The 20174-nt window shown below is 36.4% G+C and overlaps 1 protein-coding gene across 1 annotated transcript; it reads left to right on the forward strand.

The window, feature by feature from the left end:
• Nucleotides 1-17482: 17482 nt before the first annotated feature.
• Nucleotides 17483-18478, forward strand: LOC141708414 (uncharacterized). The gene is made up of 2 exons (XM_074512038.1): nucleotides 17483-18004; nucleotides 18134-18478. Exons 1-2 carry the CDS (start codon nucleotides 17483-17485, stop codon nucleotides 18476-18478), a joined length of 867 nt encoding a protein of 288 aa, XP_074368139.1.
• Nucleotides 18479-20174: the final 1696 nt, after the last annotated feature.

Raw genomic sequence — 20174 nt, forward strand, 5'->3', positions numbered from 1 at the left:
TGGTAATATATAAACCAAGAAGTAGCAAATAGAAACAGAGATCTGAGATACAAACAGTGAGAAACATTTGTAAGCAGAATTATTAGCATTTCTCTATATTCTTAGTAGTTCATATTTGTAAGCAGCTGTGAGCATTCTTGCACACAGAGTTCTCTCGATATAATATATATATCTCTGGTGGAATTGTTTAAATCCACCAGAAAGTTTTTAAAGACTCTTGTTTTTAATTACTTGTATTTTGGTTCACTTAAGTTTTTATTCTGTATTGTGCTAATCAATACACTTATATTTATATTCGAGTTTTAACATTTTTATTTTAAGAAAAAAATTCAAGAATTCCATTCAACCCCCCCCCCTTATGTAATTCTTGCTATATTGTTAAGGGAATAACAATAGTTCATCATGTTTTGTTATATATATGAATAATATGATTTTGTAGTATTAATTATTTGTAATAATGTTGCATGTATAATGCCATTTTTGGTGGTTTTTTTGTGACTGTGATGGTCGTGCCATATATAATGACTTTTTGGACCTAATATGGGGTGTTTTGGGTCATTAATGTTTTTTTGTTCCCAACCAATGGGATTCTCTTTGGTGTAAGAGTTTCTCGTAATTATCCTGCAAAGTTCAGTTTATTGACAAGGCTGATGTAAAACCAATTTTCAAAATAAGTATAAGATTATTTTGTTAACCACTCTATGATAGTATCTATGTAGTATAAATATCCAATTTTTAAAATATTTGGTTAAGGCCTCGGGTATCTATGTTTTACTAGTTTAATACTTCAAATATTTTAAGTCTCTAATTAAAGGAGTTCCCTTTGGTGCGTTCTTTGGACACGATGGTAGCTGGACCAGGGTCGAAAGAAAATTTGGATCAATAAAATAGTCAGATTGAGCATATATATCAGATAAGTCGTCTTACTTTTATTTCATTTTATCCGAGTGTTTCTCTCTTCAGACCATAAGGCGTTATTTCTAAGTTTTCGGGGTCATCATGCATTACCTTCGGTTAGATGATAAATTTTATTATATAAAGGAAACTCATTTCTTCTTATATTATATCTCGGTACAGAATGTACCTTGTTAGGAAATGAATAACACGCAGAGGGGGAGTGAATGTGTTTTACTGTTTTTGAGCTTTTCTTGAATGTTTATGGTTGAACAAAAATTAATTCTTGTAGTGAAATGTGTTCATGCAGAATCTAAGCTTTGCAGAAAAATAAAGAACACAGATCTTCGAAACTCACTTAGTTTTATATTAAAATTAAGACTATTTTGCTACAAAATTTCTAGGCTCTTTGTTGATAAAGAGCTTAGCTTCTCCTTGAGAGTGTTACAAGAAATTTGATCTAAATTGTTACAACTGACTAAGGACCAGTGTTAGCTTTATAACTCAGTTAAATGCTGGTTTACACAGTGTGTAATAAGACATGCTATTAGCTTTTATAAACTGCCACTTGTCATTTCTATTTATAGAAAAGTAGATCTTCCATTTCTGGCTTAGCATATCTTTAGCATCCCGTGTTCACTTTGTTCTTCCTCTGTCAGTTAATCTTTACCATTGATCTTGCACATTCTTCAAACTGCTTTTTGTAGACTTGTCAATCCAGCTGTTGGATTGTTTGTTGATTGTTTATCTTGGATATTGAATTGATCTGTAACTTTGTACTTTGAGATTGTATCTCGAGATCTCCAGTTTAGGTCTATAGAACACTTGACATTTCGATAAGTATATTGGCTTATCGAGATCTCTAGTACTCTATATTTAGTTTGGCTTGTAGAGGTCTTCAGTTCTCTATAAGAGAATTTTGGCTTGTCGAGATCTCTAGTCTTCACATCTTCACTTTGACTTATCGATAACTCTTAGTTCTCTAGTAGCTTCTTGACTTGTCGATATCTCAGAGTTCTCTCGTCAAATTTAACTTGTCAATATCTCAGAGTTCTCTAGTCAAAATTTAACTTGTCGATGTCTCTGAGTTCTCTAGTGAATTTTGACTTATCGATATCTCTGAGTCCTCTAGTGGAACTTGACTTATCGATAACTCAGAGTTCTCTAATGAATGTAGACTTGTCGATAACTCTGAGTTCTCCAGTGAAGAAATGACTTATCGATATCTCCAACCTTCATGTCTTCTTGACTTGTCGATATCTCACTGAGTTTTCTAGTAGCTTTCCTGACTTCTTGATAAGCCATTTTGGAGTTTTCGAATGACTTCTCTATAACATTAAATCTGTGACTTGTAGAGATCTTGACTTGGAGTATTTTTCTCCAAACAAATTTATTCAACTCCAAACTTCTTCAAAATTCTTCTGAGGCGTGATCTTCTTGATCTTCTTCCAGATAGAATCCTTAGGCTTGATACTGTTTCAGGAAAAAGACTCCAGTCTGCTCCTTTGCATTTTTACAGACTTTAAGTGTTACAAGTACAAAATACATACTAAGATAACAACACAACTTACTTAGGGTTGGCCCCAAGCTTAGCTGATTACCACAAATAACATTTCATTAATCTCCTCCCTGGATCAGATGTCCATTTGGCTTGCTTCATACTTTGATCAGGGACACTAATGATATTGTTATCTCCAGTGATCTTTGACATCATCACTTATATTTTACATACCTCCCTGATAAAAAAATAATAAACCTAGAAAGTAAGTGTGATGATAGAATGAAAATGGTAAATGTACCCTTACTAAGAACTGCAAGGACCTGCATAACCTGCAAGATGAATCAATATCCGGGAATAATAAAAAATTGATATTAGATACACAAAAATGGTGCACGCATACATATACAAATTTATACATTTAAATGAAGCTAAAAGTAATTAATCAAAAATGTTCACGGTGGAACTAAATGTGTTTGAAGAACATAGGGTATCACTATTGATTTTTTCTTCGATCCACAATTTGTCTTATGATTTGATTGTATTAATAATGGGGTATGACATTATATGCACCGTATAAATAACACATTTAAAGGGGCTTAGTAATCCTTAACTGAAATGGAACAATTAATATCAGAATTCTTCACTTTCTTTGAGTCCTTTCAATTTCTGCAGGTGAATTTTTTTTTCAAGCGCTATCAAGCGCCAAAAATTGGAATGTATATTACAAATATTAGAAAACCAAAGAAAATAGAATCGCAGAATAACAGATTTTGGAGGAGTCGCGTCAGCCTCCCATGATTTTCCTTTATGTAGATATATAGTTAGATATATCATTACCTATTGGAAAGGAAAGTACAAGGGATACAAAATTAGTTCCCTGAATAATTATAAAATATCACGTGTCACTCACACTAATAGCACCAATTAATTATTGCATACTGTCACATCACCCATATCACATCATTTTGTAACAATTTTCGTAACATTTTTTGTGCGTGTAGTATTACTTTTGGAAAAATGAATTTTACTATAACTCAACTATTTATTCTTACAGAAACTTACCACACAACAATTACTTTATTTTGTTTAGTCACCAACGCCACTTTTGTATTCGATTATATCTAATCTGTTAATTTTTCTTTCTTGTCGTTGAGGTTCTTTTCGTCATGTCCACTTTTATACCTAAAAATCAGGGTTTTCACCCTTAATCGATTCCCAAACTCATGATTTATATATATATGTGTGTGTGCAAATAAAATGTCAAACTCTTGCCGAATTAAAAAATCTAGATTAAATTCGAACTCCAATCTGATCAAAAAGTAATTTATAAGTATTTGGAGGTAGAAGATTAAAATAGGAGGAATTTTGTTACCTGAACTTGCGATTTAGACATCAAAATCATATCTAACGAAGCTTAAATTAAAAATAGATGATAGTGTGTTAGTCCCAAAATATCGTAGAACGGGAGTTTAAATACGATACTTACAAAATATTTCGATTATTTTCAAGTTTTTAGTTTAAAATGCGAAATCAAAATAAACACGAGCAAATTCGAGTAATATATCATTTTATTACTGTAAATCTTGAGTTTGCTATACTTTAATCGATTAAGATTAGTTACAGCAAATTCGACATTATAACAGTATAAATACAAATTCGACAGTATAATAGTACAGATACAAGTTTAATAACTCTTAAGATTTGTAGTTTGGGTTGCTGAGCAAGATGAATAAGTGAATTGAATGTATTTCCTGTTAAGTTATATTTGATCGGTTAATATTACGTTGCATTATAATTTACAAGAAGACACGTCATCAATATAATGATAATTTAAAAGAATAGATAATAATAATGAAATTTAAATGTGATGTTTGTGATTATATGAAAAATATTTTATAATGAAGTGGTAAATTTCTAAAAATGTAACTAGTTGATTGACAATAAAATTTATTTTTCCATACTTATTGTTGGAGGTCGGAAATTTAGACTCGAAAACCGCAAGAAACTCACTACTGTTACTTGTTACTTCTTTTGTCTCACCCATTTATATTAGGGGACGGGGCTCGCACACAGTTTAAAACTCTTATAAAATATGATTGTCTAAATTTTTTTAGAAAAGTTTTTCTTCTAAATAAAAATATAATAAATTTTTAGATAGACTGATTAATAATAAAAATTGTGGAACTATATTTTGTAGTAATCTTAAATTGCGTGACAAATCTGATAAAAAATTCAGAAGAAAATGAGTGAGATCTAGGTAATATTTTTTATTCAAAGTTTTCTTTAATGAAACAATTTTATCTAATTTGTGATTTTACAAAATTAAACTCAGAAGAAATCAAATAAAACACATTTTTTTTATTTGTTACATAGATAAGTTGTATAAATGTTATCAGCACATGTGTAAGAAAAAATATGACTTAAAAATATAAGACTTCAGTTTCAAATTTCGCCAGTAACAGGCAAAAGCAAATTTACAGGCTGGTCCTTTGTAAATGAATATTTGTTATCATGTATTATTCAAAAACAAACATAAACAGGCGTACATTAAAATAGTTTGATGGCTTGATGGTAATAATTAGTTCATTAAATATCTCAATATATCATAAATCTGTTCAAATACAATCATATTTAATTTTTAACAACTCCGATAATGTTTCAGAGATGCTTCGTGTGTGTTCAAGTATTAATCACTTTTATTGTATAATGATAATGCACGTTATTCCATTTTGTCAAAATAAATATTTCTTTTCATAGTTATTTATTTGTTTGTTATTTCCAAATTAGTAATTAAAACTTATCAACATTTACAGTTAAATTAGTGAAAATTTTAAATATAAACCAATTTTACAAAATTTCGAGATTGGGAATAGCATTTAGTTAATATTTGTATTTAGGGTGATAAACAATTTAAATCATTCATTAAGATTGTCCGAGTTTAAGCTCAACATTAGGTATCTTCTGAAACATGCGTTCAAATAACATTTTCAGTTCAATAATTTTAAAAAAATAAAATAAACTTCTAAAGTGTTTAACATGAGTTTGAGCAGTTCATTAGGTTCTAGTTTTGTAATGTTCGTTTTTTCTATGTTCGATGTTTTTGTGACCATTTTTTATGTTTTGTTTGAATATTACTAGACTCGACCACAAATAAGAAAATTTGTCCCATAAAATTATTAAACACTTTATTCAATTCACAACTTTTAACTGAATTTGTTAAAAGCTCTTTTGAATTTTTTGTTTACGGCTATGAACATAATTGGAATTGCTGTGTATTTATAAAAGTAAGGGAAAATGGATTTTTTCGTCACCTGACCTACTTATTGTGTGTTTATAAACTTACCACTCAATTATAATTTTTTGTCTTTTACTCATTAATGTTAGGTTCAGATTTTTTTTAGTCACTGACATTAGGTTCAGATTTAATTATTAGCATTTTGTCAACTTTCTGTAAACAGACGCATAAAATCATATCATATACGTATGTTATTTTTTAGATGGGTTACTAAACTTAAAATCAAAATTATTAGGAAGAGACATCCCAATTTGTCAACAATACTAATATAATCCGAGCAAGAGTAACAAGTCCAACTGTTTTACCCTTTTAAGATTAAGATTATTTAACTACTACATATATAAGGCAGAATATACTACTAAAATTTCTAGGAGATTTCTTTAATTGAAGTAAGAGATTTGGGAAATAAGAAAATAAAAAAAAATCAATACAATCAAATTAAGAAACTGACCATAAAATATTAAAAACATTAAAAAGTTACATATCAATATTTTACCAAACTTCCACGTGGACACTTTTAAAAACCCAATGAAATCACTAATCACAACTCATGCATTTAACTTTTACCGACCCAGAATCAAAATTATAAACTCATCCATTCTAATGTAATCGTGAAAGAAGTGTGTATATATATAGGGTCTTACTCCAATACAAACTAAATTAAAATACAAACTACAAATTACACATCACACACACAACTACACGTAATTCCCTCCATTTTTAATTGAATTTTTCCCGTCAATTAGTGAACTCTTTTTAAAATCTAACTTCACTATATTTTTCTACATCATCCAACAATCAGTATGAATACCATATTTGATATGTTTCATCGATAAATCACTAATTATGTCTACGAGAATCACTAAAAGTACTGGTTCTGGAATTAGTACTGATTTCAGTTTACTGATTTGGGTAAGTTTAAATACTGATTTGTCGTCAAAATATAGCAAATATTATGCAAATCGATGAGTGGGAGATGAATAAAAATACGGTGAAATTATTTTTTAAAAAAAAGTTAACCAACTAACGGGAAAAGTAAAATTAAAAACGAAGAGGAAAGTGATTAAACATGTGGATTTCATTGGTTTGTAGTTTGTATTCTAATATTGGTTTGTATTTAAGTATTTGCATATATATATATATAACACAAAAACAGAATAATGTTATAATAATGTGAATTTGGTATTAAATCAAACAACTCTCACAAGATATTTTTCATATGGACATTGTTTTATAACTTATTTGTAAGATTTTTTTTTTGTATATAAAAATTTAAACGTTAAATTTTTATTCAGAAGAATAAAATTTAGAATAATTTATGAAATTACATCTTTTAGAAATTTTAAAATGTGTGTCAAACTCTCATTACCCGAGGTAAACATCTTGGGGGACATATGAAGTATTATATATAAAGATATATACATATATCAAATCAATAAAATATTACAGACTACCACTATGTTTTAATAATGCTACAAAAAATTGACATAATGCTAATAATAAAATCTGAAACTAATGTTAGTGATTAAAAAAAATATGAACCAAACATTAATGAGTAAAAGAAAAAAAATTATAGTTGAATAATAAGATTCTAAATATATGATAAGTTGGGTGACGAAAAAATTTATTAAAAATTCCTTTTCCCTAAAAATAATTGTGATAACTCTAGAATGCGAGCGAATATCATTAGCCAAAACGGGAAAACATAACGTAATTGGCCTATGTGCCTTGCTATCATTTATCATTTCAATTTACAAGTTGGAGATAATGTAAATGGGCTTTGTCAATCAGGACATCATTGTAAGTTCATTTTTTTGCTGTGCTATGTTTACTTATTTAATTCGGCCTATGAGCTTAAGCCCAAATCAGAATCCAAACCATACGCTACCTATTTGTATCTGGATCCGGTTTCTCAAAATTTGGTCCGACTGGATTGACACTTAAATTTTTGTGTTATATTATATTTATTTAATTAGTTAATTTAAGTATGTGATTGGTTCAAATAATTAAGATATATCAAATACTGTATTTAAAAGAAAAAATCACGTTTAAGTATGTAATATAAATATTATAATATAGTTATATTATGTCATCACAGTTGATTACTTAAAATTACAATCATAAGAGCTATCTCCAAATTAACATGTAAACCTATTAGCTAAGAAGTCATTATCTAAAATTTTGTTGAACTTGCAAGAATTTGTGTTACACTGCTGTTAGCTATAATCATTAGTTATATTCAAAATACATTATTTTTTTATTTTAAACATATAATTAAAATAAATTTAAGTTAGTTTTAATCAATACACTTGAGAATAAAACATGTACTTAATAAAAAGATATTCAATGCTAATATTTTTATATTTCCATATTTATGTAAATATTTTAAGTAAATATTTTAAATAAAAAAATATTACAATTATAAATATATAACATAGTTAAAAATAGAAAAAATAAAATTAACAAACATTACTTATATGGAATTCTGAAATATATAATTAAAACATAGTTTATTATATCAGATTTTAAATTTTTTTAACAATTAATTAATATTAAAAAAATAATTTAAAGTAATATGTTATAATTTTTAAAAGTAAAAAGAACACCTGAATAGATTTAGGTTATTTACAAGAAATTTTTAATAACGTGGATTATTTTAAATGATGCAGAGTCAACAAATGTGACGTGGCCTTTTTACCTAATCTAAATTTATGCCTGACTAGTTTTGGAGATGATGTAACAACTTATAATTTTTAAGGTAAAATCTATATTATTCTATAATATCGTCCTTACACCTAAGTTTTTAAAAGTAAAAAAACATAAGTGATAACGAGGTAGAGTGGTTCTTCCCATTTTTCAAAGTAAAAAATATTTTAAGTTATATTTGTTGTCATTTTTTTTTCATTTTTTTTAGAACTCGAGTATCATTATGAGTTATAATTAAAATATTTTTACTTTTTTTCAATAAAATTTTCTTTTATTTTTAAAACTCAGGAGTTGGGAAGGATAGAGTAAAACAAAGTTAACAAGATACAACCAAGTGTATGACCTTTATCCAATAACATCACACGATCGCAGGTAGAGTCGGCCAAATGTGCGGGTTCGAACCGCTCATTCGGGACCGGCTCGTACAGAAACCGTAAAATATTCGGCCCGAATAGTACCGGTTCAAACCCGCCCAACTCGCCAAAAGAAACGAGCCGAATACGAATATAGTTTTGAAAAACCGTGACCGGCACTAACCCGTACAAGCCCGCACAAGCGAAGCCCGCACGAGCAGCCCGCACAGCCCGCATATGATCATCTGTATTAGTCCCACCATGAATTACATTACTAAATGGTAGTTTCCACAATAAAAATGCAGTAAATATGATTCTATTAGCGAAATAGATTAAAACAAATTCATTGAATTCATGACATCATATTTATAAGAGGTACCGTGCTCTTTTTAATCAAAAACTTAAAATAATAAAATTAATTGATTATAATTATAATATTTCGAATAAAATATGTAATATAATAGAAAATAGTATTACATTTTATTAATTATATTAGGAGCTTATATTTTAATAAACATTGATATACTAATTTCGAATTTTAAATAGTAAAAAATATTGATATATTCTGTTCAACCCGCACAACCGTCAGCGCGCGTGCCAGCCCGTGTGCCTCCAACCCGCGAACCCGTGAACCGCCTGACACGCACACGAGTTTAGTGTCGAATCCGGGTTACCTTCTGTAAGCTCGAACACAGTCCGGCCCGATTCGCTCACTTCCAGTGTCGGTTCAGTGTTCAGATTTTTCGGTTCCAACCCATTACAAACCCGGCCCGACCCGCACGGATGACCACCTCTAATCGCAGGCTCACCGGAGTCACAGCATGCATTTCGTAAGGAAAACCTGAATTCAATTAAAAATGACAAAGTCAATTTACATGAGTTACCTGCTTTAAACAATGAATTTGAAAAAAAAAATTAAATGAATATAAAATGAACATGAATCTTGAGGTAGGCCGTTTGAAGATTCTCTGGATCTACAATAAAAATTAACGCCCACAGCACATGTTTAGCAGCAACCCCAATGATCCCGAATCATGATTCCTTTGCGGAAACTAACAAGTTAAACAATTGGATTTCTTAAAAAAAATGTTATTTTCAGAGTTTTTTTTTACTTTCAGAACAAAAACACATGAAATTATCAAATTACCCCTATTTTTGATATTTTTTAAGAGTTTTTTATTGTGAATGCGGGGTAATTTTATCTTTTCACTCATTCTTTACTCTGAAAATAAGAAAATTGTTACAAAATTGACATTTTCCTTTCTTTAATTCTACTAGTTACTTTATATATATATATATATATATATATGAAACAAAAAACAGTTTTTATTAATTTGAACATAATATAATCGGGACAAATCTCTAACTGTCTATATAATCAGGTTGTAAAATAAATAATTTACTAAAAAATAATTAATTAGTTAGTTTTTGATCATTTAATACACAAAATTTAAAAATCTTAGAAGTTAAAAATTATATCCAAGACATCCCAAAAATTTTAAACTGCACCAACATCTCTAAAAAATAGCTTCATCAGAATTGACTATATCACATAAAAAAATCATTGTTAGCCCTGTATTCAAAAACACCAATCGTATAAATTGAGATTATAGAAGCGATACTCCAAATATTTACATATCAGATATCAGCTATAAACATGTCAAAAAAAGTATCTCAATTATCTACATGCCAAATATCAATTATAAACATGCCGAAAGTGTAAATTCGTGAAGGATGAACGATCTTTATTCGTGAAAGATAGTTCTTGTAATAATCATCTTTGTCCCAAATTTGATAAAGGCTTTTCAGATCACCAAAAATATTAATAAATCTATTTTCAACATATTCAACACCAAATAAATCTAACATCTAACCATAACACAACAAAAATATAACATAACGTTTCAAATGCAGAAACAAATACACATTTTAAGAGGAGAAACAGATAAGCACCCTAAAAATAAATTTTATTAAAAAAATAATAAAAATAAAAGAGAATAAAGAATTGGAACTTCTCGTAAGAAAAAAATCAGTGAAACCCTCGATTAAGTGAGAGAGAACAAATCCTGGAAGCCGAAAGGAGAGAGCTTCGAGTAAAATGGCTATTCATTTCTTAAATAAATGTAATAATACGCTACTACGATAGTTAAGTGGGGAAAAACTATAATAATAGGATACTGGGCTGTCTAATATTGACTATTTTGAAAATGATGTAGAATCTTTTATGTCTAGTTGATATTTTATTTTTTAGCTAATTAAAAAAGTTATTACTTATTTAGTATATGTTCAATATACATTAATATATTGATATAGGAGAGAATTAAATCTCCACATCTTCCGCTCTGATTTTTACAACTGATGCTGAAGAATTTAGTCCGATTTTCTCAAAAAGAAAAAAGAATTTAGTCCGATAAGTTAAATTATCTTTTGTAAATATTGTTTAACAAGAACTCTTGATCATAGTAATTTGTTTTATTTTCAGGTTGATCATAGTAAATTAGAGTATAAAGACCTACAAAAATTTTAAAAAACGTTATAAATAAGATTTGATTTTCTTTTTAAAAAGTGGTGTATTTTGATATGTGTTATATTCAAAATTTGGTATTGGAGTGACTCGGGTCAAATGCGGATTAAGTACAGTCAAGACCGATATCACATTGTGGAAGGTAAGGACGCGTCTAGGTAAGGAGGACGCGTCTACATGTTAGAAGATGTTTTATGGACAGGTGATGGTGAAGCATGGGAGTGCATTGCTTGGGAAGGACACATCCAGGAGATGTGGATGCGCCCAGGAGATGTGGACGCGTCAACCATGGTGAAGGGACTTGGCAAATGTGGTCTTGTGGCAAGTCAAGGCTGGGAGACGCGCCTGTCTTGCTTAGGGCGCGCCCTGAGTAATGGAATGCTTTGTGCGATGGTTTCTGAGGAAACAATACAGGTTTCAATAAGTTGAGGACGCGCCCAGGGCCTTAGGACGCGTCCTGGGCTTGGTCTAAATGTGGTCTCAATGGTCACTTCAGGACAAAGCTTGCATGGAGAGGGGCAATGGAGATTGTTTGTACTAACATATTTGTTGTAGGTATTCTTTGAAGAATTCCCTCCTTAAGACGGTCAATGAGGGGGATGTCCGTGAAAAGCTTGAAGGCCTCCAGGGGTATGCCTGATGATTGAAGGCCTCCTCCTGTATTCAACGGGTGTCCTCATTGGGGATGCGGGGTTAACATTGGTGTGTGTTTTGGGAACTCTGTTCTTGTATTCAACGGGTGTCCTCGTTGGAGAACTTTGGAGTCATCCTGCACTTTGCACCCAAGAGTTTGGGATCACCTGTCCTGTTATCTGGTGGGTTATCCTCATTCGGGGGACAGGGATGCGTCCGGCACTTGGGGTGAACCGTGGCTATACCTGCGTCCGTACATCAAGGAAGATAGCTGTAGCGGAGTGTTATCCTTGCACAGGGAGATGCACTATCCGTGAAGTCCTGCGATTACGGACGAGCCTTGGGCCTTCGCGATTGGGCCTCAGAGTTGGACATTCCTAAAGCTAGCGGAAGACGGACTTTGGATGGGCTTCTACCGGGCCTAGGAATAAGAAGTCTAAGCTCATTAGATTTCCTGTTCCACAAGAATTACGTCAGGCTTGATCCCTATATAAAGGGTACGTAGGCACATTGAGAGGGTAAGAAGTTGAGAGCTGATAAGAGAGCCACCACTTACTCTGATCAATCTCAGCCTAAAACAACCACAAACCATCACACACCGCTTGATTTTCCGACGAAGAACCACCGTCATAGATCTAAATTCCGGAGAGAAACCTCAATCTTTGTTGTTATCAGATTCCTCTGTCAACAAATTGGCGCTAGAAGGAGGGGCTGCTAATTAAGATCGTAATCTTAGGAGGAAAAGATGTCTTACAATCGTGATGGAAGTTCTTATGATGGAAGTGATAGCAGATCTGAAGGAGAAGGCGGGGGAGGCTACATTCGCCATGAACCCTACATTCCCAGAAACATGGCAGATCCACCGAGAGCTCCGGATGTGGGGGGAAACCTCCGGTTCTCATCAGCAACGCTGATATCTTGGAGCAATTATACCGCATGGGGGATACTCTTAATAGTTTTCACTCAAGACTAAATACGGTGGAGCGTCGGAGAACGAGGAGAGGTCGTCATTTTCTCCGTCACGGCCACGCCGTGGGGAAAGCGCCAGTAGTTGAAGGAGATACCCGGGGCAGCGGAGAAAACCCACGAATCACTCCGTGGTGCTTGGAATATTCTGATGATGTAGAACCTATTGTGGAGCTTGTCGATGAGGATACTGATGGTAGGGAAAGGCCTCGCCTTGGTAACCAGGTTGTGCCACACCAACATAGGTCTAGGCGTACGATGAACGAGCGTCGTCGTGCGGAGAACACTCAGAATCAAGATGGGGAAGGAAGGGATTTTTTAACCTTGAAAAGAAGGCTTGGCATAAGGTTGGAGGATGACGATTTGAGGATGATGCTGGTAGAATAGCAAAAGGAAGGAAACGCTGGAGAAGTGAGGCCCCGTGATACCACGCGTGTGCCCCCTACATTCCAAAGGGATGACAGGGTGCGGCACCGCGAGCATGAGTGTGCCCCTCCGTGAGGGAGGACCGGGAATTACTACCGGGGATATCAGAGGAATGGACGAGAAAGGATGGGATACCAATATGAAAGAACACCCTACAATGGTAGGATAGATGACGCACCCTCCACTGAAGAAGCTCCTGTCGTTATTCCTGTAGCTTCCCACAGTGCTACGGGTAATGGGTCCAGGGCGCGTCCTCATGACCAGGACGGCGGGCGAATTCAAGTAAGAGTGCAAAATAATGATGAAATTCCGCAACGCGGTTAAGAGAAACCTCGCGTGCGGGAAAACGTTTAAAATCAAGATGGTAACATACCACAACCGCAGCCTCAGGGCGAGGGGTGGCGAGATCCACCGCTACATCGGGGGGGTAATCAAGGGGAACCACAACAAGTCGCGGAGCAACCCCAACAACCTAATGTTCAAACTATTCCTGGAATAGGGACGTTTAATGTGAACGATCTCAAGAGGTTGCTCAACCATCTTGAAGGAGGAAGAGTATCGGCAACTGCACAAGCCCCTTCTCCTTTTGCTGCTGTTGTTAGGGAGGCGCAATTGCCGGCAGGATACACGAACACAACCAATGACTTGCGTTTTCATAGGAACTCTGAGCCTGTTGAATTCCTGGGGTGTTTCAACATTGAGATGGATGTATATCAAGTACCTGATTTGGCTCGATGCCGTCTCATGGTGGCCACTTTTAGAGAAGGCGCTCAACAGTGGTTCCAGAAACTTGGTCCGGGTGTGATCACATCCTGGGAATAGATAAAAACTTTGTTTTTAACTCAATTCCAAGCTGCAGTGAAGTACACACCACTAGTTACCACACTGGCTATTGTGAAACAGAAGGAAGGAGAAAGTTTGACCTCATACTTCAAAAGGTTCAATGCAGAATCCACTTTGGTAAGGGGTGCAACTGATGAAATACTGAAAATACTTCTCGTAGCTGGACTGCATGTGGGAACAGATTTTTGGAAGCACCTGCAAGGGAAAAACCCTGTGTCATTAGCTGATGTGCTTGCGCATGCGGAATCATTCAAAGCGATTGAGCAGTCGCTTGCAGAAACAAAAAAGAATGACAACACCCATAACTCCAAGGGGGGAGCCAAGAGAAGAGATAGATCCTTGAGCTCAGATTATCGACGGAATGCCAGATGCCCTAATAGGGTGAACACCGTGAACACGCGGAGAGAATGGAGCCCGCCATCGAACTATGAGAGAAGGGTCAACAATTATACCCCACTGACAACATCCATTGATCATATCTTCGAGTTAAATAAGGATAGAGGAAACTTCAAGAAACCAGACCGTCTAACTTCATGGCAGAGTAGAGACAAGAAGAAGTATTGTGATTATCATGAGTCTACCGGCCATGACACCCACGAGTGTTGTCACCTAAATGATGAAATTGAGGAATTGATCAAGGCTGGGTACCTGGGAGAATGGATTGATAAGGTGAAATGACGCATGGGGAGCGATGACAAGGGTAAGGATGAAAGACAGCCCTCGTGGGTGGAAGATGTTAAAAAAATAGCGGAAGTTAAGTTTCAGAGGGCTGGTAGTATCAGGGCAATTTTTGGAGGACACCCTTTTGTTGGTGATAGTAATAGAGCATTGGAAAGAAATGCGAGAGAGGCACGACATCCGCCACTCACCAACATTCATAGTTTGGAAGATAGACCCCCAAAAATATTCAAAGGGGAGTCAGCTGATATTACGTTCAGGGAGAGAGAGTCAAGATGGGTACATCATCCCCACAACGATGCGCTGGTAATAACTATGCTTATCGGAGCAATGAACGTGCATCGGGTCTTATTGGACAACGGGAGCTTTGCGACATCCTGTATTACAGCACGTACAAAAAATTGGGTTTCCCAGATAGCGACATGTATTTTGAAGATGCACACGTCTATGGATTTACTGGAGACGCAGTAAAGGTTATGGGTTAAGTTAGGCTTCCCGTTACGCTTGGGGAATGAGCTTTGTCTGTCACTCAAATGATAGATTTCAAAGTGTTGGATCAGGATTCCGCGCACAACGTGTTGGTGGGAAGACCGTGGTTACGGGCGTTCAGGGTGATAACCTCGATACATCACTTGATGATAAAGTTCCCGAAACCTAACGGAGTAGGCAGTCTGAGAGGGTCGTAGTACGAGTCACACGACTGCTATCACAAGGCTGTTAAGGAATTCCGCAGGAGAAGGTACAAGGGAAAGGGTCTTCCATTTGAGGGTGCGGAGGACATTCATACAAAACCAAGTGGAGAGGTTCATGCCCACTATTTCGTAGAAGGCCCCGAGGAGGAAGAAGCCCATATCACCGAGAACTCTATTTTAACGCTGGGGAATATTTCGAGGATCCGTAGTGTGGAAGAAGTTGTGGTGAACCATGCAGAAAAAATCATGCAGAAGGAGGTTAACGGGGAAAAATTGGAAGGAAGAAGTGAGATTTTGCAAGGTCTCGGAGATAACTTCAAGGTGGATGCTCCTCAAAAAGAGGACGCGCCCTTGAAGAGTAAAAATGAAATTGAGGTTGATGCTCCTCCAAATGAGGACGCGCCCTCTACACCTGCGTTGCACAAAACCATGCCTTGTCCTGAAGTAGATGCTCTCACTCATGGGGACGCGCCCTCAGATGCAAGAGTGGAAGTCGAGGACCCCCGAGACTTTGATTTCGATTTGGATCCCAGGATCATTATGCCCGTCAAAAATATGGGACCGGCCGAGGATACAATATATATTCCAGTCGACAAAGATGACCCGAACAAGGTTTTGAAAGTGGGATCCCAGTTAGGTGATGAAATGAGGGGAAGTCTTACCCACTTCTTAGTTGCAAATCTTGATATCTTCGCATGGAGTCATTCAGACATGGTAGGAATCGACCTAGGAGTAATGTGTCACCGGTTGAATATCTTCCCGAATTGTACGGGCATATGCCAAAAACGGCGCTCGGTGAGCGGGGAAAGGGCGATATCATTAAAAGAAGAAGTAGACCGGTTGTTGGAGGTGGGACTAATAAAAGAATCCTTCTACCCCGAATGGCTTACAAATCAAGTGCTTGTGAAAAAGCCGAACGGGAAGTGGAGGACATGTGTGGATTTTACATATCTCAATAAGGCATGTCCAAAGGATAGCTTCCCGCTCCCACGAATTGATCAGTTGGTTGACGCGACAGCAGGGCATGCCTTGCTGAGTTTTATGGATGCATACTCTGGTTACAATCAAATTCCGATGTACGGTCCCGATCAAGAGCATACATCCTTCACCACTGACAGAGGGTTATACTGTTACATAGGAATGCCGTTTGGTTTGATTAACGCTGGCGCAACCTACCAGCGGTTGGTAAACATGATGTTCAAGAACCAAATTGGGAGAACCATGGAGGTGTATGTGGATGATATGCTGGTAAAGTCCAAGGTGGTGAATGACCATATCAAGCACCTGATGGAAATGTTTAACATTCTAAGAAGGTTTCGCATGAAGTTAAACCCACAAAAGTGTGTGTTCGGCGTGGAGTCGGGAAAGTTTCTCGGGTTCATCGTCAACCATAGGGGAATTGAGGCCAACCCCGCAAAGATCAAGGAATTGTTGGATAAGAAATCACGCACCAATGTAAAACAGGTGCAGAGTTTAACTGGGAGGATTGTCGCGCTAAATAGATTTGTTTCCAAGTCATCCGATAGATGCAAGGAATTCTTCAAAGCCATTAAGCTGGCGGGGAAGGACTTCATATGGACACCAGAATGTGAAGAGGCCTTTAGAAAGATCAAGGAAAAACTGGGGAACCCTCCCATGTTATCAAAACCATTGGATGGGGAATCTCTAATACTGTACCTCGCAGTGTCTGAGTATTCAATCAGCGCATTTCTGGTAAGAGAGGAAGATGGGCAGCAGTCACCAGTGTATTATGTGAGCAAGCGGTTGCACGACGCTGAAATTCGCTACACAAGCATGGAGAAACTGGTTTATGCCCTGATTCTTGTATCAAGAAAATTACGGCCGTATTTCCAGGCCCATAGAGTTGAAGTTCGTACGGCATACCCGCTACGACAAGTCCTTCACAAACCAGAGTCATCAGGGAGAATGCTGAAGTGAGTTGTAGAGTTGGGACAGTTTGATTTGGAATACATGCCCCGGACGGCGATTAAAGGACAAGCCTTAGCTGATTTCTTGTTGGAATTTGACTCCGCCGTTGACGACAAAACTTTAGTGATGCTACATCCACCTCACGTTAAGGAGTCTTTGGAGGAATTTCCACATCCCTGGTGGATCTTGCATGTGGATGGGGCAGTTAACAATGGAGGAGCATGTGCGGGTATAGTACTCGTGTCTCCAGAAGGCCATCATCTGATGAGCGCAATTCATTTCAAGTTTTATGCAATAAATAATGATGCGGAGTATGAAGCATTGATTAATGGCCTAAAGATCGCTTTGGAAATGGGAGTGCAAAACCTAATTGCGAGAAGTGACTCAGAGTTGGTGGTGAATCAGGTGAATGAAGGATTTCAAGCGCGAGGCCCACGAACGGAATTGTACTTGAGATGCACGCAGCGCCTGATTGGAATGTTCAATGAAGTTAGGTTGGAATGTGTGCCGCGAGAAAAGAACAGTAACACAGATGCTCTAGCAAAGATGGGGTCGCAACAAGAGGTTGTGTTATTAGGATCCATACCCCTTGAAATCAAGGAGATTCCTAGTATCCCAGAGATAGAAGTTATGCAAGTGGATGAGGCTCCCAAGGAAACATGGATGACGCCCATTCTGGCCTACATTTACAAGGGAACACTCCCCGAGGATAAGTTTAAGGCTCGTCGACTCTGCTATCAGGCTGCAAGGTATGCGATGTACGACGAAGTTCTGTACAAGAGAGGGTTCAATCAACCGCTGCTTAGATGTGTTGATAAAGAAGAAGAAAATTACATCTTAAGTGAAGTACATGAAGGAATCTGTGGCAATCACTCGGGGGATAGCTCGTTGGCGATGAAAGTTTTGCACCAAGGGTACTATTGGCCTACAATGAAAGAGGATGCTACAAATTTTGTCAGGGCATGCGATCGCTGCCAGCGCTTTGCAAACTACTCGTCTATACCGGCGAAGCACTTGACGCCTATGGTAAGCCCGTGACCGTTCGCCATGTGGGGAATTGATCTTATTGGAGAATTACCTAAGGCTAAAGGGGACGTCAAATATGCAGTGGTTGCATTTGATTACTTTACTAAATGGGCGGTAGCTATGCCATTGGCTACTATCACCGCAAAGAAAATCAGGGATTTTGTTTTCAACTCCATTGTGTGCAGGTTTGGAATCCCTTACAAGCTTGTATCTGACAACGGAAAGAAATTTGACAGCAAGGAGTTGCGACAACTATGTGAGGAATTGAAAATTAAGAAGGAGTTTGCAGCGGTCTATCATCCTCAAAGCAATGGGCAGACAGAAGCTGTGAATAAAATAATAAAGCATACCCTCAAAGCAAAGCTGGAAGAGCGCAAAGGGAATTGGCCTGAAGAACTCCCAAAAGTGATGTGGTCCTACAACACTACTCCACGATCTACTACGGGAGAAACTCCATTTATGCTGACTTACGGCTATGAAGCTATGGTTCCCGTGGAAGTTGGTTCGGGATCGCTTCGCAGAGATCGTTATACGGAAGAAGATGCAGAGATCTATCAAAGGCTTTATTTGGATCTCTTGGAAGAAACAAGGGAAAATTCTCAGCTGAGGCTCGCGGCGTATCAGCAACGTGCCACAAGGTATTATAACAAGAAGGTAAAGGGACAGTAGCTGAAGGTAGGGGATTAGGTGTTGAGGAAGGTGATGCCGAACACGAAGAATCCCCAGCATGGAGTATTTGGAGCTAATTGAGAAGGGCCATACAAGATAAAAGCCATCTTGTGGAAAAGGACTTATCACCTTGAGGATATGGAAGGGAAGCTGGTTCCGCGAGCTTGGAACACGGAACATCTCCGGAAGTATTATTAGTAAGGCGCGGCTTTGGCCCCTTACATATCTTTTTACGTAGGGCTACGCCCAGACTATAGACTAGAATTAAATAAATTCCTCCTATCCTAGGGGGTAGTGCATGTACTACTTACCTTAGAACTAGTTTAAGGGTCATTTTTTCGAAATAATTTCCCCACAGAGCATAGTAGCCGTGGGATTGGTGCAGTTTTGACACCAGAGCGCATTATTAATGAAAACTTTGAAATTTTCCAAAAGTTATTTGCTTGTTAATTTGCTTGGTTGCATGCGCGCCCTGATTGATAGTTATATGCAGATGTTAAAGGGAACAACAAAACTCAAGTAAAATTGGAACTGAGACGCGTACTATTTCCAAGGACGCGCCCAAGTTATCTTGGTTGATACTCCGACAGTTTTATGTTTCTTCAATTTTTACAAAACATAATTAAAGGGAAGATGCGTCCTTGCTGAGGACGCGCCCCTCACGCTCTGTATCTCATCTAAGTGCCCAAGTGCAGCATGATATCATGCTCGTTAAAAATACACTATCCAGACAATTCTATATAGACGCGTCCAAACAGAAAGGACGCGCCCATCAATAACACCTGATTAATATGTGATAGGAGAAAGAATAACAATGTTTCAAAGGTGATGCGTCCTCCGTACAGGACGTGCCCATATTTATGACAAAGCCAAGTTAATAAAGCAAAAGATGTGCATAAAGGCAAATTAAAGAGAAATATCATGAAAATGTGCAAGCAAATGAAGTTCAAAAAATAGTCATTACAAGTTGCAAGGCTTGAAAGGGACCGCACCCTTAGGATAGTCCTGATAAAAGTTGCATGGGTCAAATGAAAACGCG

Source organism: Apium graveolens, chromosome 1 (genome assembly GCF_009905375.1).
Source record: "Apium graveolens cultivar Ventura chromosome 1, ASM990537v1, whole genome shotgun sequence".
Taxonomy (NCBI): Eukaryota; Viridiplantae; Streptophyta; class Magnoliopsida; order Apiales; family Apiaceae; genus Apium; species Apium graveolens.